Raw genomic sequence first — 18,204 nt, 5'->3', positions numbered from 1 at the left:
TTTATGTTAAATTGATACTTGGTCGAACGTGATTGGTTACATATTTATTGATTTTTATTGGTTGTGTAACATATAAAATCGATTCTCGGCGTATTAAAACGAATATTATACGTATACTAAACGAATATACTATACGAATCTTAAAATAAATAATAATATAAAGTAAATTGCTCATTATTTTTCTGTCTTCTTTCTTTCTCTTTTCTTGTTTCATATATTTCATATAATAATATAATATCTCTATAATATCTTAAAAGTAAATATAAACTTAAAAAACGTAATTATAATAACATAATAATATAATGATTAAGGGAAAAAAATACATATATATATACATATTAGTAATTTACATAATGTGACACTCATTTCCACCAAATTGACTCCTTGCAATAATTTCCATTTCTTCACTAACTTCTTGTCTACCATTTTCTTCCCTTTTAGCTTTTACTTCTCGTGGGAAATAAAGTTTTATGAAATTCTGCAAGGGTATATCCAAATTGCCTTTTGTTAAAAAATAAATGTTAGAATATGTTAGATTTAAGATGTAAATAATTTCTCATCCAAATATGTAAAATAAATTTGAATACTAACTTGAGTCTGCTTTATGTACCGCATCTTCGTATCGACAAATTGGACAATTGCGCATCTTTTTACGTTCGGATTTAATGAGACAACGTACACAAAATACGTGTCCACAGCATAATCGAATTGGTTTCCAGTAAATGACTACCATTATATTAAAAGAGATTGTAAAGTTATTATTTATAATATTGTAAGATCAAATAAATTCAAACATTTAGAGATAAAATAAAACGTACAGGTACAAATTGGACATGTATGATCCTCAATTTGTGGAGTGATTGTAGATAATTGCTTCTATTGTAATAAAAAATTTTTAAAATAATGTATTTTTAGCCGGTAAATCTGAGAAAGTAGTGGTAAAAAAAAATCACTTACATTCATTACGTGACACAGAGATTTACCCATAGTTCCGGTAAAATATGAATCATGTTTCAATAATTTTCCAAATTTAAAACTGGCACTATAAATATATAAATAGTGAGTAAAATTTTTCGCTAATTAGTACGAATAATAAAGAATACATACGTTAAATATGTTCGCTTATCATGTTTTTTAAGAATTTTTGACATGGCGGTCTTATTGATATATTGAAATTGTTTCATCATTATCAAATCATTATTAATCTATTAGAAAATTAATTAAATATAAGTTCAGACTTCAGAGTATCTTCATGTGTCATTTATATCGAATATTCATTTTTTAATACTCACTCTTAAAAATTCTTGAAATGCTTCTTTAGAAGAACTTAATTTAAATTTACGTGGCTAGAAAAATATTGAAGTGTAAGTTATTTAACTTTTAACATAAATTAGAATGTAGTTAGTATAATTAAAATTACCAAATCTGTCCTAGATAGTTCGTCAGAGAACCATTTGAATTGCTTTTGAGTAAATTCCAAGTCGTGTTCATCACGATCTGCTTCGGTGTTCCCAATAAAAATTTCTGCTCGTAAATAAAGTTGGAAAATTTCGCGCCACGTATACATATCTTTCTTATATGGAGAAGTCTTAAAAGAGAAAAATTAAATCATTTAAAATGAATAATTAGTTATCAATAATACAAAGAATTTTATAAAAACTTACCACTTTGATCAAAATATCGCCAAGTCTCTTAACCCTATCCATGTATTCATCTTTATTTTGTTGTTGAAGTTGATTTAATTGCGAAACTTCTTCTAAAAGAGTATCAAAGAATTCGCTATCTTTTTCAAGTTCAATACACGTCATTCTATAATATAGATAAATTTTTAATTTTATATCCATTTAAGTATGAGCAAATGAACTAAAAAAATGTTACCTGTGTAATGGTTGATTCATAGTGGAATTATTACAGAGAGAAATATTTTCCGCAATAATATCATCGTGAGAGTCAGAGGAGGAAGTAGTAGAAGTAGTAGAATCTGTATCGTTTGAATCGGTTGAAGGTAAGGAAAGCGACGACGATACATAACATGAATTACATTTCGTGAAATCAGATTGAATGCTTTCAAGAGTATGTCCTGTTAGAGGATGAGACAATCGGATATCAGGAGAATAAGCATCCAAATCGAGTTGAATATAGGATCGAATATGAGTGGGGTTGACTATTAAAAAAAAAAAAAAAAAATACCAAAAATTAAAAAAAAATTTACTGCGTAAAATAAAAAATTTAATAAAAACTTAGTTAACCTTCAGAGGAATATTCCATTTTATAACCTTCCGTAGCATTCAACACAGCTTTACGAATATCTAGAGAAATTCCTTTGTCATTCAATTCTTGAACGATTTTATGAATGCATTTCTTTAATGTTTTGTATTGGATGGCGAAAGGTCTCCATTGAGAAGGAACGTCCTCAATAGTTCGTCCTAAACTCTTTCCAAATTTCATTTTTTTGAAAATGAGGAAATTTATTATTGGGTTAAAAATGAATAAAATAGGGGAACGACTTTTAAATGAAGAAGAATAGTAGTTTAGGAAAAACAAGGGGAGAGAGTTGGGGTAGCGAGAAGCTTGAATAAATCGCTTTTTTTTTTTTAAATGCAAAAATAATCTGCAAAAAAAAGGCTAAATTCGGATCGATAAGATTTAGGTACCCAATTCGAATTTAATGTAATCATTGAAATCCTTTTAAAATTCTAAAAAAAAACTTTGCAGAAAACCTAGTTTTCATTTACTTAAATAATGAATATTTTTTTTTTCAAGATTAACCATAATTGGTTATTTGTTAATGGATCTGCAATCAAAAACTTGAACAAAATTGGAAGTCTCGAGACCTCACATGACTGCCTTTTATGGACTTTAAAAATGCAGTGGCGCGACTAGCGCCCTGTACCAAAGTCTTATGAAAATGGCATCATTATAACATACATGAACGCCCTCAAGTTATTATTATTGTCCCGTGAGAGAATTCTATAAAAGAAAAGTACGATTGGGAATCATAATTTTTTTTTTCATTGTTCAATTGATTACAATCATAATAACTTGTGTGTTCTACAATTTTTTTTCTCTTATTTTCCATGATAAATATTACATTAAAAACATAAACAAATTCATTTCATTCGTTTCTTACTTAATTTGTCGGAATTTTTTTTTTTAATATAAAGTGCATGTATAAAAAAAAATCACCTATAGTAACTGAGTTAGGACCCATGAATTTTTAATTCTTACAGCTTTGTGATTGTTTGTATTTGTAGGAGTGTGGAGTATTAAGAAGAAATCATCTGTAAATGGCCAGATTTTCACATTATTTATGCACCTATAGAAAAACAAACAAATTAATTCGATAAATCACATGATATGCACATTAAATATACTGTATATAGCTTGGGTATGTGTAACAATCCATCATTAAACTGGGGTAGAATGTTCCTAAAATTTTATTCGTCTCTCTCTTCACTCTTTTTTTTTTCCTCGTGAAATTGATTAATTAATTACTCCACCGAACGGTTTACATTTTTTTTTTTTTTTTTTTTCATATCTGATATGTAAAATATGTCGGTAATAAAAAATCAACGGAGATCATGGGATCATGGGATCAGCATTGTGATTTATCCATTAAGAAAATGGTTTAAAAATAGAAAATATAATTATGCAGTAAAATATTTAAATTCTAAATTTGATGTGTCAAAGAAGCACAATTGAAGCCACATGTCCAAAGAAAAAATATATGCTATTTATATTATTTCCCCAAAAAGGGATTTGATGATATGAAATAGTAGTATCTTCTATGTAGAATTGTGTAGTAATTATTACCTGTTATGCAAATTACACAGGAAGATTCTCTTTTTAGTGGCTTATTTGTTTACCTTGCTGCAAAAATTCTTTGGCGACTGTAACTGATATGCATGGTTTTATTTATCGAATCTAAAATATATAAAAAAAAAAATGTTTAATTCGAGGAAAAAAAAAAAATCTGAGGAATCAAAAGACGACGAAAAAAATATAAAAATTTTTTCTCAGGTAGAGTAGAGTTATTTCTTTATAAAGTTAGATAATTGGCGCATACCGCGTTCTAAAGATAAGATAAGTAAAATGTCCCTTTTTTATTGCAGTACACGATAACAATTTGTTATTTATAATCATAAATTACGTAAAACGAATATGTCCATTTTAAAGTTCAAAATAATCGGAATATCGACAAAATTTGATTGAATATTATCTATCAATTTATCTTCCAATCAAATTTACTCTATTCCTTATCAGTTATTACAAAAAAAAAAAAAAAAAATTTCAACTCTTCATATTTATATCGTTATTTCATAATTTCATAATTTTTAACTTTTAAACTAAATTTATCCATCTTAATTAGAGTATTTTTTTATATTTCTTCCCTCCTCCCCATTTGTATCAGTTATTTATTCGAAATGATTTAAAATTCCTTTACTTGAAATAAACTCAATTTCTTTCTGAATTCCCGAATTAAGGCAATACATGTACGCCTTTCTTAAAATTATTCGATGTTGATCATTTAATATCAGATTTCTTTTTTTAAAAAAATCCTTAAATTATTAAAATTATATAATATTTATACTACGAATTAAACTGAAAAAGTCTTTTTCAATGCAGATACAATATTTAATATGCGTGTTTAATCTTAATTTTGAATTGGATTATCAAAACCTAAAAAACCTAATTATCCGGTTAACAAAAAATCCTAAAAATCATGATAGCGCAAATATTATAATAAATTGCGTTTCATACTTCGTTCATTTTTATACGTAAAGTGCCCCTAACTACTATACTTATACTGCTAAAAAGATGATGCAATAATTAGAAAGATTTCTTTTTACTAGAACTTGCAAGAAAAAATATGATTACATTTATCATCCAATAAAAATGATTATTAGTAATGATTAATGAACAATATCATTCCAAATAATAATAATTTATTTTATGGGATGAATACGATGAATACGAGATCTGCTTTACCTTTTTAAAACAAATTTAAAGGAAAAAGAACTTCGGGATTAATCGAGTACGACCGGTTGAATCCGATTTAGTCATCCAATATTATACTTGTTTAATTTTGGTAAAGCTCTTAGTGTAGGTTTTTTTATTAGGGAAGTTGAATTTATGATTAATCCCAAATCAGTAAAGTTTGTGTTACATTCGGTGATCAGGTCATTAAAATCTCGGTTATTTGAATATCTGATGATCACTATCATTTTCTCTTTAGATTCAATTTTTTTTTCAACATTTTTTTTTTGCTTTAATTTAAAAAAAAATAATCCACACGACTAGCTACTACATCATGTTAATTCTGCTTTAGATTGATAAATTAAAATCTATTATAAAATTTATTTATGGATTCGTATAATTCTAATAATACTAATAATACTAATGGTACTAATGGTACTAATGGTACTGGAAATGTTAATAATAATGAACTATCAGGTACGGGTTTCTTTTTAAAAAAATAAATAAAAAAAAAATTTATTTCTTCTGAAATTGAAAAATCCATGAGATTAGGACGAGATTGGGATTGTTTTAATGGTTAGGATTGATATTGTCAAATTAAATAACCGGAAAGAAAAACAAAAAAAATTTGATTAATAAAATTAATAAAATTTTTTATTTTATTTTTTGGACAGTATAGTTATTGTTGAAAGATTAAAATCATCAGATGAAAAAGATTTAAATGATCCAGATTGTAAAATAAGTGAAGTTGAAGTATCATCAGGAGATTTCCTATTAAAATTTCCAAGAGGAGCTTATACTTCTGCTAGAACTGTTAAAAGAAAGTCTATTATGGATTTACAAAGTCATGTTAGTCGTATGGTACATTCTCTACGATTAATGAAGTTTATTCCTGAAAGTGAAGTTCCTACGGAAAAATCTCAAGATAATAAAGAAAATAATGAGTTTGAAGCTGAAGAATCATCACAAATTACGCGAGAATTAATTCCATATAGAAAATCCGATACTTTTAAACAATTGATTATTCCTATATTAAGAAAAGGTTTATCAAGGTATTGTGAAATTAAAGGTCTTCCTTCTCATAATAATAAAAGAGAATATGAAGATGAAATTAAAGTTACTATTCTTGTTTGTTATTCCTTTAAGGTAAGAAAGATTGAAAAAAAAATTTTTTCTTTTTTTAAAAAAAATAATTATTAATGACGACTTTAATTATTTTAAAGGAGAAAAGGCCTATTTTAGTTGCTCATTTTATAAATCTATATTCTTTAAATACATCTAGATGCAAGGTAAATATGAAAATTTTGAAGAAAAAGATTTTTTTTAAAAATTTTATTTTAAATATTTCATTTATAGGTTGAAATTTATGGAGAACCAAGGAAATCTGCTGAAGCAAAAGACTCACAATGGGTTCGGTACGTTTTTCTTTTCATAATAATTTAAATTATTATTTTATAAAGGCTGAATTTTTAAGTTTCTTTTTTAGTGATAGAAAATCACTTGAATCAAGTATGCAACCTGGATTTAATGAAATCATACTTTTGGATTCTAATACGCAAAACATTTATGAGGGTTTAAGTTCAAATTTTTTTGCAGTATTATACAACCCCGATAAACAGGAGCCATTAGTTGTAACTGCACCTATACATCATGTTCTTGAAGGGACCATATTAAAAATTGTTAGAATGATCTGCGAAAGAGACAAAATTGATTTCCAATATTGGTTCCCTAATGCTAATGATGCTGAACAATGGAAAGGCGCGTTTATAACGAGTAAGTTCTTGAGGTTCTACGGGTGCATTTCCATCATAACGGATATTAACTTATCATCATTATTTATTTTCAGGCACGTCTCGATTAGTTCTGCCAATTGAGTTAATTAAGTTTCGTAATGGAAGGTTGGTATAAATAAAGTAATTCTTTTTTATATTAATCGCAAAAAAATTTATCTAATCCATAACTAAAATTTTCCTTGAAAATTTAGACCACTTGTGAAATTACCCCCGCATAATAATACAATTGAACATATAAAAAATGAAGTAGAAAAAGAAATTTTTCACAGAGCATATCGTATTTTATGGTAGAACTCTTATTATCATTATTAATATTAATTAACTTGGAGAAATTTTTATTTATTAGCCAGAGGTTTTATTTTTAGAATTTCAACCTAAACGGCTTACAATTAAACACACTTTGGAATCAATATTAATTATTAATAAAATGTTCACATATTTTATTGAAAAAAAAAAAGATTTTTTTTTTAAAGGAAAAAAAAATTTCTAATTTATATCCCGAAGCTTCTCTTTCAGAATGTGTTTTAGTAGTAATAAGGGATTTGCCACCGCTAAACGAGTAGCTCGAATCAGGAAGATTAGAAAGCTCCAAAACTCCCTCTTTTAATACGGTTTATTATCTTTTTGATCATCAAAATATTTGTTTGCATCAATATAACTTTGTAAACCACCAACATCAATTCTACCTTGAACATTTTCAGCAAAAAATTTAAATTTATTATTATTTATAACCCAAGCTAAAAATTTTCCTGAAGCATCACGATCTTCTAAAGTATGATTAGGATTATTTTTTGATTCTTCTAAAAATTCTTTAAGTAATTCTAAAGATTTATTATGTAAAAAATAAAAACAAGGACAAGCTATACGTGAATTTGTTGATTGTGGAGAAGGTTTTTCTAAAAAATTAATTACTTGATTATTTTCATTAAGTTCTAATATACCAAATTTACTCACAACATCATCATTAACTTTATATGTTGTAACTAAACATGCTTCATCATCATCATCATTAGAATTAATTAAATTAAATTTTTCATATAATTTTTTAAAATTAAAATCTTTTAAAAATAATGTATCACCTCCTATAATTAATAAATTTGAATTTTGTAATGATGATGAAAATTTTTTAATAGTAAAATATATATCTTCTACAGCCCCTAATCTATTTTCATTTGATGTAGTACCATCATTAATAATATTATTAGTAGGAATATTATGTGTTTCCGCCCATGAAATAAATGATGAATATGCCGTTGAATTTGTTACAATATATAATGATGTTTTAATGTCAATATTGGATTCCATTAACGTATCAATCCAATGTGTTATTAAAGCATCTTTATCACCTAAAGGTAAAAGTGCTTTAGAAATTCCTAAAAGGTGTGAATATTTTCTGGAAGTATCATTGAGAAGGTCTCGTTGAAGTCGAGTTCCATATCCTGCTCCAAGAATTAAAACTTTAAGTGACATATGATACTACGCGAAGAGAGGAGGAGCGTTTTTTCGTACAACGAGTAAAAAAAAAATTTCATCTATATAGATAATAAGGTTGGCTAACTTAAAATAGATAATCATAGAAAAATTATCTATTTACAAAATAAGCACTACTATAATCATTTCATTATAATTTTATACATATAAAATTTAAATTATTAAAATTATTAAATATGATGATGATTTAATAATAAAAAACTTCATACATAAAATTTAAATTCAAAGGAAATAGACTGATATTCATTATTAAAATTTCATTAAATGATGTATCATAATACTATTAAAATTTTTAAACGAAAGAGTAAAACGGAAAATATATTATCGGTCACAATCCTAATATATAGTCTATGATTATGTAATAAATAAATATTATTATTAAAAACTATTCTATGAGAAATATTAATCATAATTTTTTTTAAGAAAATACGTTAAGAAAATACATCTAATTGCTTTTTAACATCACTACAATATTTTATAATAGATTTATATTCAGATTTATATCTGTTATTAAATCCATGCTTTTCATTATCATATGAAGAATTCAATTCACTATCATCTCTTTCGTTAACTTTAATTTCTTCTGATAATGAATCATCTTTTAATAACATCCATCTAGCTTTGTTACATTTTGCTCTTTCATCTAATAACCAATTGACATACTCACTTTCCGATAACCTTCTATCAATAGAATTTATTAATCGGAATGTTAACAATAAATCGTATCTTAATATTGCTACTTTTTTACGTGCAAATGATATTTCATCTGACATACGACGATGAAAATGAAGTAACCACGGATATGGTGGACGTGCAATTCTCGTACTCAAAAATTGTTTGTAGCTAAAAAAAATTAATAAGTTGTAAGAAGACTTCAAAAAATAAAACTACCATTAATAATACTTTTAAGTACCTTGTAGGATCAACACCTTTTAGAGCTTTAGAACTTGTGTTCAACACATATTCTTCAATGTCACGAATATAAACTGCAGGTGGTGTAGCATTTGTTCTGAAATTTCCTGTAGCTATAATCGATGGAGCATTATATCCAGTTCCCATTAATAAATAAATATTGAATAATAATGATAATGTTAAAATAATTCCAACTATTCTAATAGATGACAAGTTGGTTACAATTTCAATAAAAGCTGAAATTGACTTGTCCAATAATCCTATTAAATTTTCCATAGTTAATAAATTTGCCTTTTTTGATCTTTTTTGTTCATTAGGTGGACCACCCGAAACTTTGTTTGCTGATGTCCCAGCTGTTTGCAACTCTTCACCACTTATTAATTTTGTTCGTGGTTTATGATGACGATGGGAGTGAGAACGACGACGTAATGATGAAGCTGGGTGTGATCTTGGTGAACTTGGATCTAAAAGCTTACGCTGTGCTATATCTGCATTAACCAAGGACATTATATCTGTTACGGTCTCTGATAAACCTGCCATTGTAGCTTTCCGAATTAAAGGCTTAACCATTGGTGATTTGAGCCATTTAATACCAATATAGCAATTTAATTTGCAACTTGTTTTTGAAATATAAGTAATACAAAACTTGATCATTGGTATAAATGAATCATTATACGGGATATCTAATGCATTGGTTTGGCTTAAAACGCTATAACAACTAGAATATACAACGAACAAATTTTTTTAGAAAAAAATGAATGATTATTCCAAAATAATTACAAGCACAGTAAAGATAACTTACAGGTAATCATCGCGTTTCTTGCATATTTGAGTCTCTATACAATTACTTTCTTTCACTTTAGCTATCAGAAAAGTTGTAACCAAGTTATTAATACGCGACGTTATAATAAAAGGTATTAAACTAATTCATTAAAAGTAACCTACCCATTGGGTTATTAACAGGTATAATAAATTTAAATTCTCTCTTCCTTTCTCCATTATCCATAACCCACGGTCCGCTATGTAATAACGTATTTCCTTTCTTTTTATGTAAACGAGACCATATCGTACTTTTCTCATCAAACATCATATCAAAAAGTTTTTTAGCTGAAACAGGAAATTCATGTTCAACTTCAATTTTTTCAGGATGATCTGGACATTGACATTCAATAGGATCTTTAGGTGACGGAATATTGGATGGGAGATCATCTTTTTTTTTAAAAAAAAAAGGTTTTTTAAATGGTTTTTACGATATATTTTTTAAATTGTAATTTAAGTTAAAATGAAAATAATATATTTATACCTTCTGGTGACGGGATTATAATCATACTGGGTGTCCTTGGGGTGTTGGGACTACTTGTATATTAAAATAACAAAAAAGAATAAATATATGTAAACAAATTGTAAATTATTAATATATGAAATCTAAAATAAATACATTTTGTTATCTCCCTCATGTGCATCGTTAACAGAAATTCTATCGTGAGCAATAAGATCTTTATGATCATCATCTAAATCTCCACTTTTTTGATCTTTCACTTCCGTTTTTTCCAAAGGTTTTTCATCTATCGTAGAATTCTCATCCTTTTGCTCTGTGTTCTTTTCGGATACGGTATCTTTCTTTTCTTCATTTTTAGGTCCACTTTCTAATTTCCACACAGCATCAAATATATGTTGTAGAGATACCGGCTATAATATAAATAATTATGAATTTATTCAAAAATAAAAATTATTATTAAAATGTTTATTAAATTTAACAAACCTTCTCTCCAGTAGAAAGTCTCCAGACTGTATGTGTCTTTTCATAAAAGACACCTTTAGTGTCTAAATATGTCTTAATTATATACTAATGAATAATTAAACGTTAAAATATTATGAGCAAAATTTTATGAGACATAATTTTAAAATTAAAGCAAAATAAATCCGAAATAATTACATTTTGATTATTAGTGTTATCGATAAACTCTACAATTTGTTGTGTGTCGGTTGTCTTATAAACAATTGATTTAATATCTCGCCAACTAATCCAAAACTGTAAATATAAAAAAATCTCAATATAAAAGAAATAAGAAGTTTATCATGAACATAAATTGTGTCTTACCATATTTATGACACTCATCACCGTGGAATAAAAGTAAAGTTTATCTTGTGTGATATATGCACGCCCTTTGAATAACATATTATCCTTATACCATGCACAATTAAAAACTAAGAGGAGGAGAATTAATTAATTATATTTGATTAAAAAGTTCATAAAGTAATAAAGTTAATTATAACTTACTATCTAATGCGTATTCGGCCTCAGTCGCGCAGGAAAACAATATATGTAATTGCACATTATGAAGTAATAAATTATGAGGATATTCAACAATAGACCCGTCAACACCAGACCCAACAGGCCCACTTCCGTTACGTTTACTTATAGTTCCATCTCCATCAGCTTCTTCATCCTCTTGTGCGTTACCCGTATTCATTATTAGATTCACAGCAGGCATTGCCCAATTCAACGTTCCCCAGAAATTTTGCTGATTAGCAGATGTTGAGGATTTTTCATTAGAGGATGATTGTGTAGTTAAAGATGAAGTTGTAACTGCATTATTATTCGTAGGAGGCGTCATCGACCCTTTTGAAGAAACATTACTATAATTATGATGTGCTAATTGAGGTTTTGAATTAGGTAGATTAGACACTGATGTTGCTCGCTTTTTTGTTAACAAATTTGAATTATTTCGCTTGGTTTCCAAGGGTGGAGGTGGAGAAACTAACGAAGGCGTAATTTTTAAGTCTGACGTTGAATTGCCATCAATTTTATAACCTTCAGCAGAGTTAGATGAAGAAGGTTTATTAGTATTATGATCTCCCTCATTGGTGATAGATACATGTTGTTCATCCTCTGTTTCTTTATTAGGGTTCACAGAGGCAGTGGAAGAGGAAGAATCATTTGATGATCGAAAAGCGTGACGTTTCGCGTTCTCAAATGCACTTATCCAATCTTTTAATTCTGTTTCGGTCTCAGCCTGCAGTATATATGTGGTCCTTTTAAATAAAATAATTTCTTTAATCACAAGAATGTTTCGAAAATTGTTAAACAAAATATTACATACTGTTTAGCACCATAAAAGACTTCAAAACAGAATCTTCTATCATGAAATGTATCCATCCGTACTTCGCATAAAAGTACACCAATTCTTTCACTCTCTTCGATAACTGAACGATTTTTACCATGTCCAACAGATGTCCACCAGAATATTCCATCTTTTAAATAAAAATACTTCCTGACCCAGGTATTTTTTCCGTTAGTGCGCATAAATAAATAGCCTTGCTTGGCAGGTGTTTCATTTGACATAGATGCCGGTGAAGGCGGGCGAGTTATTTGTAACGCATCGGAATTAGGATGAATAGTCATTCCACCGTCTGTATATTTTGTTAAATTCCGACGTGGTTTATTTGAATTAATAGCTTCCTATAATTTAATTCAATAAATAATTTTAATTTCATATTGTATATCTAATTATTTGATTATTTGAATATTAACCTCCTCTAATTTTTTCCGTAAATCTTGAAGTAGAGGATTTTGACTCTCACACGTTTTCTTGTTCTAATAATATATAATTATAAATTATAATTATAAATTAATATATATATAATTTATATAATTTAAAAACATTTAAATATTAGTAAAATAAAAAGGCCGCCCGTACTTCCGACAACCATCCTTTTAATCTTTCCAACTGATTCTCTGATCCTTTATGTACGATTAGACTTGCTTCATGCATATCTAAATGCATAAATGTACTGGTCAAGAACTGGTACAAAAAATTAATAATTAATATATTAATAATATTAAGAATTACATTTAAGCGGAAATTTCTTACAAGAAAAGAAAAATATATTATTACTAACTTGTTCCATTACTAAATGATCTATAGATGTTCTAAATTGAACGATTTTAAGTGTATAATCTAATGCTGTTTTAATATAATTTTTTCGAACTTCATATAATTGAAACGCATCCTACAAAAAAAAATAATGATTTAATAAATTATTTAAATAATAATCAATCAATCAAAATAACCTTCTCTAATTCAAACCTCTCGCAATGCACTGGCTTCCTTATTTTTTGATTGGGAAGTATATTTTGCTAGCATACTATCATATCTTTCAAGTATCCGCTCATAACTACGACGTGCTTCCTATATTGATTAGTCTGATTTGTTAATATCGAATAATTGAAAATAATATAAGATGAAATATACCTTGAATTCTTTTAGATCATTTCTTATGAAGTGCGTTATTGGCTGTAGTAATTTTTCATCAATGTCATTTACCTAATTAAAAATTGTATAAACAGTTAATTTCTATAATCAAAATTTAGTTTGTTGATTGATAAAATATTCTCTTTTTTTTACCAATTTTGCTTTAAATGCGTAAGTTGTCTGCAAAATATCAGCAAAAATTCTAGCTGCAGTATGTGTAAAATCTCGATCTATTTATTATAATTGGATATTGATTAATTACTAAGTAAAAAAAAATTAAATCAATTTAAAATTTACCTAATAATGATTCTTCACTTGGAATTAACGTTGCTTTCTTTGCCAGGTTATTACTCGCTTCATTTAATTCTATCAGATAATTAAATTAGTTTATTATCTGTGAATATCTATTCTTTTCTGACGGAAAACTTACTGATAGATTCCTCCGAATACGATTTTATTGCTTTAAATAGCGCATCAAGCCATTTTTCAAAATGGTCAATTTGTTCTTCGAATTTTTTTACATTTGCCCGAAAGTTTGGGGTGTCGTGAACGGCTTCTCGAGGGTTTAAGCTATCGATAACAGATTCTGCTGGTAACGGAGGTGTCACAAGTATTGAAGACATTTTAAAAGCTCGCAATTTTAAAAAGATTATTTACAAAAAATGAATATTTTACCAAAAAAATTTTCTGGTAAATTCTCACGGGTATTACTAATACGCCTCACCCACAAGCTTTACTTTAAATTATTAATTCTTAAAATCTAGCTATGCAGATTCGCATCATAACCTTTTACGCATGATATCACTAACATAAATAACATAAAAAAAGCACTGATCATTGTAGAATGACAAAACAAGCATTGATCATAAGACCTACAAGACCTACAAGACTGCGAAAATCCAAATATCAAAAATCGTATACTAAAACTAATAAATTTTTCATTGGCTAATTTGATTCTACGTTTAACAAATCCCCTTTCCCCCTCAAAATTCTAACTTTATATGATACCAATAAAGTAACTATAAACATAATCCCTTCTTCCTTCTCAATGTCACAAAGATTTAACTTTATAATGTAAACTACTCCCTTTATTTTCAGAATAAAAGACTTGTAATTTTAATTTAGTTTTCCCATCTCCTTTTTTTAATATTGTTATTGGAACGGCCTAATTTGCCAAAATCTTCTTTCATACATTACCTTCGTCTTGAAAGTTACTTGTAATATAATGTACATAAAATCTCGCGAAATTCTGGGACGGTGTGGTTAAATAGTAAAAATTATTAAATATTTCGCTTTATCAATTGTATATAATAGAAAGGCCTCTTTGACATTTGTCAGTCGATTAAAATTGCCGCAATGGATTCGATTGTTATAGGAAATAAATGTGATGTTCTTCGATCTTCACATCTTTACCACATCAAATTCGCGAACTTTAGATTTAACTATTGAACGATACAGTATATGCACAAAAATGTCTTTAGGGATCAATAAATGTAAATGTCGTGTTACCGTACAATAGATAAAGTTAATTCAAACCCGGTCAAGTTACCAGAAGCGGGCAGATTCACGTTACCGACGACCATATTGTTGGATAGTACTCGTTCCATGTTCTGGAATCTGGATGCTCTTTACGAACTATATCTACCGGGGTATGTTCCTTTTGGGCCCCTATCAACCTGGCGATTCTTTTACAAAACACTCGCAAAATTAGTGATTCTCATCGACAACTTCTAGACTATTTCCCACTCATGAATGAACGAGTTATAGGTCCTTCCAATAGTGTGATTCGTTTCTTCCGTCAATCTGCCGGACATAATTATCATGTGACCTGCCAACTTCGTTAACTGTTTTACAAATTTTTTTTTTTTATAATTGTTTAACTTGATTAATTGTGTAAATAAATAAATAAATAATACTTTTAAAATTTTTAAAAGGTAATTATGGAACAATTTATTCAATTGAATAACTGTCGTAGTCGTAACACAATTTCGCACGAGGAGGGATCAAATTTAAACCAATTAAAGAGATTTTTCATTTGCAAATTTAATGCAAAATGTTGTATACCATTTGTTTGTACCATTATAAGTTATTAATTTATTTCTAATTCCGACATTTTAGTTTTGTAAAATTGGAGGTTGTTTCCCTACTCCTACGAACAAAGAAAGAAACGACTTTTTGAAAAAATTTAGAACACTCATTTATTATATTTTTAATCATCATTTTTTTCCATAAACTCATTCTCTTTTATAACGCTTTATCTTAAAAAAAATTTTTATTATATAGTCAACTTTTCATTAAATCAAAATTTATATATAGAAACATATTTATTTCAAAATGAAAGATGATACTAAAATTATACTATGTTTAATAGAAAGGATAGGTTCAAAGTTACCATGTAAAAGTGGAAAAAAGCTAGAAACTTTAGAAGCAGATGGCTTAATTCAACATATTGTAAATGCCATTGTTGATTTATCCCGATTTAAACTTGGCACAATTGCACATAATTTAACCAAACTTTTAGAAAGTATCTCAAAGGTAATATTATTTTTAAATAAAATAATCATTTTAAAGTTGGATCAATGTTTATTAATTTTTTAAATGCTTTATAGCATTTTCAAACATATGAAGATTTACCTTCAACCGATGTATTACAATCACAACTATTTATTTTAAAAATTCTATCAGAATGCATGACTAATCATTGGAAATTTTGTCAAGGGACATCAGTAGAATCACTATCTAAAGAAACTTCAACTAAAGAATCATTAAATACTTCAAATACGTCAAGTTCGACAAGTTCATTAAATACTTCAAATACACCAAATACGTCAAGTTCATCAAATCTATCCTTTAAATTACCAAGATCATGGGATGATCCACCACCTTTAGATGATAATTTAGCAGTATTTATTCTAAAAGTTTTATCTCGATTTCTTTATCAAATGGATTCTTTAGAAGATTATAACCCAAACGTTCATGATGGACCAAGTGGAGAAAAAGAATCTCCTATCCATAATGTTCAAGCTGCTTGGTCTCCTGCAACATACGAATTAGTTAGTGAAATATTTAAAAGTACTAGACGAGTGATATTTTATATTGAACGTTCCAATAGTGCGATAGTTCGAATGAATCCACCATTCGTTTCTATTTGTCAATCCGCCGGACATGATATCATGTGACTTGCCAACTTATTTTTATAATTGTTTAACTTGATTAATTGTATAAATAAATAAATAAATAAATAATATTAACGAAATGCTTTAAAATTTAAGGTAATCATGGTAATCATGACAACCTTTTTTTTATTGAATAAACTGTCGTAGTCGTAACACAATTTCGCAGGCGGATCAAATTTAAACCAATTAAAGAGATTTTTCATTTGCAAATTTTTAGATGCAAAATGTGTAACATTTGTAATATATTAATTCTAACATGTATGTATGCTTCTCTACTACGAATAAAGAAAGAAACGACTTTTTGAAAAAATTTAGAGCAATCATTTTATTATATTCTTAATCATTATTTTGTTTCCATAAACTCTTTCTTTTATAACGCTTTAAGTTTTTTTGTTATATAGTCAACTATTCATTAAATCAAATTTATATACAGAAACATATTTATTTCAAAATGAATGTTAATAAAATGATATCTTTAATAGATAGAATAGGTTTAAAGTTACCATGTAAAAATGGAAAAAAGCTAAAAACTTTAGAAGCAGATGTCTTAATTCAACATATTGTAAATGCCATTATTGATTTATCCCGATTTAAATTTGGCACAATTGACCAAACTTTTAGAAAGTATCTCGAAGGTAATATCATTTAAAATAATTATTTTAAAGTTTTGGATCAATGTTTATTAATTTTTTAAATGCTCTATAGCATACTCAAATATACCTTCAAACGATATCAGCATGATGACTAATCTTTGGAAATTTTATCAAGGAACATCAGTAGAATCACCATCTAAAGAAACTTCGAACCATTAAATACTTCAAATACGTCAAGTCCGACAAGTTCATCAAGCCCATTAAATACTTCAAATACACCAAATACGTCAAGTCCATCAAATTCATCCTTCAAACCAAGATCATGGGATGATCCACTACCTTTAAATGATTTAGAACATTATTCTAATTAGTTTGATTTAAGGTTGCTTATCTGAAACTCATTTGACCTAATACTAAAAGTTAAAATTCCTTATATAGTACTAAAACTGCCAAAACGTTGAAATGTTAAAATATAAAATCTACTGAAATGCCATAATTTAGCAGTATTTATTCTAAAAGTTTTATCTCGATTTCTTTATCAAATGGATTCGTTAGAAGATTATAACCAAAACATTCATGATGGACCAAGTGGAGGAAAAGAATCTCCTATCCATAATGTTCAAGCTGCTTGGTCTCCTGCAACATATGAATTAGTTAGTGAAATATTTAAAAGTACCGTATATCGCGGGCCATAGTACCCCGGGTATCTTGCAAATTTCGGAGGTTTGGCCCTGTACCCCCCCCCCCCCCCTATTACGCGAATTTTTACTATTAATAGAGGTGTTTAAACTTATAAAATAATTAGGGTATTGTTGCACGTCACACCTAAGATATTAAGGGGGTACTATGACCCGTGATATACGGTACTAGACGAGTGATTGCGATGAATTCACCATTCGTCAATCCGCGACATAATATCATGTGACTTGCCAACTTCGTTAAATGATTGTACAAAATTTTTTTTTTTATAATTGTTTAACTTGATTAATTTGTATAAATAAATAAT

General features: G+C 27.7%; 6 protein-coding genes across 6 annotated transcripts; 3 read left to right on the top strand and 3 right to left on the bottom strand.

The window, feature by feature from the left end:
- Position 1: 1 nt before the first annotated feature.
- Positions 2 to 2,448, bottom strand: OCT59_006200 (uncharacterized protein; the record flags this gene model as incomplete). The annotated part of the gene is made up of 10 exons (XM_025318851.2): positions 2 to 501; positions 592 to 726; positions 819 to 876; positions 958 to 1,042; positions 1,108 to 1,205; positions 1,293 to 1,346; positions 1,421 to 1,588; positions 1,665 to 1,809; positions 1,879 to 2,164; positions 2,250 to 2,448. The coding sequence occupies 10 exons, from the start codon at positions 2,446 to 2,448 to the stop codon at positions 347 to 349; spliced, it is 1,383 nt and encodes a 460-aa protein (XP_025175187.1). The 3' UTR covers positions 2 to 346.
- Positions 2,449 to 5,363: 2,915 nt separating this feature from the next.
- OCT59_006199 (uncharacterized protein) lies at positions 5,364 to 7,216 on the top strand (the record flags this gene model as incomplete). The annotated part of the gene is made up of 7 exons (XM_025318850.2): positions 5,364 to 5,454; positions 5,657 to 6,123; positions 6,201 to 6,266; positions 6,334 to 6,392; positions 6,464 to 6,750; positions 6,824 to 6,875; positions 6,962 to 7,216. The coding sequence occupies 7 exons, from the start codon at positions 5,364 to 5,366 to the stop codon at positions 7,059 to 7,061; spliced, it is 1,122 nt and encodes a 373-aa protein (XP_025175186.1). The 3' UTR covers positions 7,062 to 7,216.
- OCT59_006198 (uncharacterized protein) lies at positions 7,185 to 8,277 on the bottom strand. The gene has a single exon (XM_025318849.2). It carries the CDS (start codon positions 8,238 to 8,240, stop codon positions 7,374 to 7,376), a length of 867 nt encoding a protein of 288 aa, XP_025175185.1. The 5' UTR covers positions 8,241 to 8,277; the 3' UTR covers positions 7,185 to 7,373.
- Positions 8,278 to 8,692: 415 nt separating this feature from the next.
- OCT59_006197 (uncharacterized protein) lies at positions 8,693 to 14,052 on the bottom strand (the record flags this gene model as incomplete). The annotated part of the gene is made up of 19 exons (XM_025318848.2): positions 8,693 to 9,104; positions 9,175 to 9,891; positions 9,976 to 10,036; positions 10,119 to 10,382; positions 10,477 to 10,529; positions 10,612 to 10,862; positions 10,936 to 11,019; positions 11,110 to 11,205; positions 11,275 to 11,381; positions 11,455 to 12,209; positions 12,278 to 12,636; positions 12,709 to 12,771; positions 12,875 to 12,979; positions 13,077 to 13,187; positions 13,265 to 13,366; positions 13,430 to 13,501; positions 13,583 to 13,659; positions 13,727 to 13,795; positions 13,860 to 14,052. 19 exons carry the CDS (start codon positions 14,050 to 14,052, stop codon positions 8,693 to 8,695), a joined length of 3,951 nt encoding a protein of 1,316 aa, XP_025175184.1.
- A 928-nt stretch (positions 14,053 to 14,980) lies between these two features.
- OCT59_006196 (uncharacterized protein) lies at positions 14,981 to 16,682 on the top strand. Its single transcript, XM_025333128.2, has 2 exons — positions 14,981 to 15,964; positions 16,039 to 16,682. The coding sequence occupies exons 1-2, from the start codon at positions 15,764 to 15,766 to the stop codon at positions 16,606 to 16,608; spliced, it is 771 nt and encodes a 256-aa protein (XP_025175183.1). The 5' UTR covers positions 14,981 to 15,763; the 3' UTR covers positions 16,609 to 16,682.
- A 374-nt stretch (positions 16,683 to 17,056) lies between these two features.
- On the top strand, positions 17,057 to 17,417 carry OCT59_006195 (uncharacterized protein; the record flags this gene model as incomplete). The annotated part of the gene is made up of 2 exons (XM_025333129.2): positions 17,057 to 17,240; positions 17,311 to 17,417. The coding sequence occupies 2 exons, from the start codon at positions 17,057 to 17,059 to the stop codon at positions 17,415 to 17,417; spliced, it is 291 nt and encodes a 96-aa protein (XP_025175182.1).
- Between the last annotated feature and the right edge of the window lie 787 nt (positions 17,418 to 18,204).

The sequence above is a fragment of the Rhizophagus irregularis genome, chromosome 14 (assembly GCF_026210795.1).
Source record: "Rhizophagus irregularis chromosome 14, complete sequence".
NCBI lineage: Eukaryota > Fungi > Glomeromycota > Glomeromycetes > Glomerales > Glomeraceae > Rhizophagus > Rhizophagus irregularis.
The sequence above is the reverse complement of the archived record's forward strand: the minus strand, read 5'-3'. Positions and strand labels throughout refer to the sequence as shown.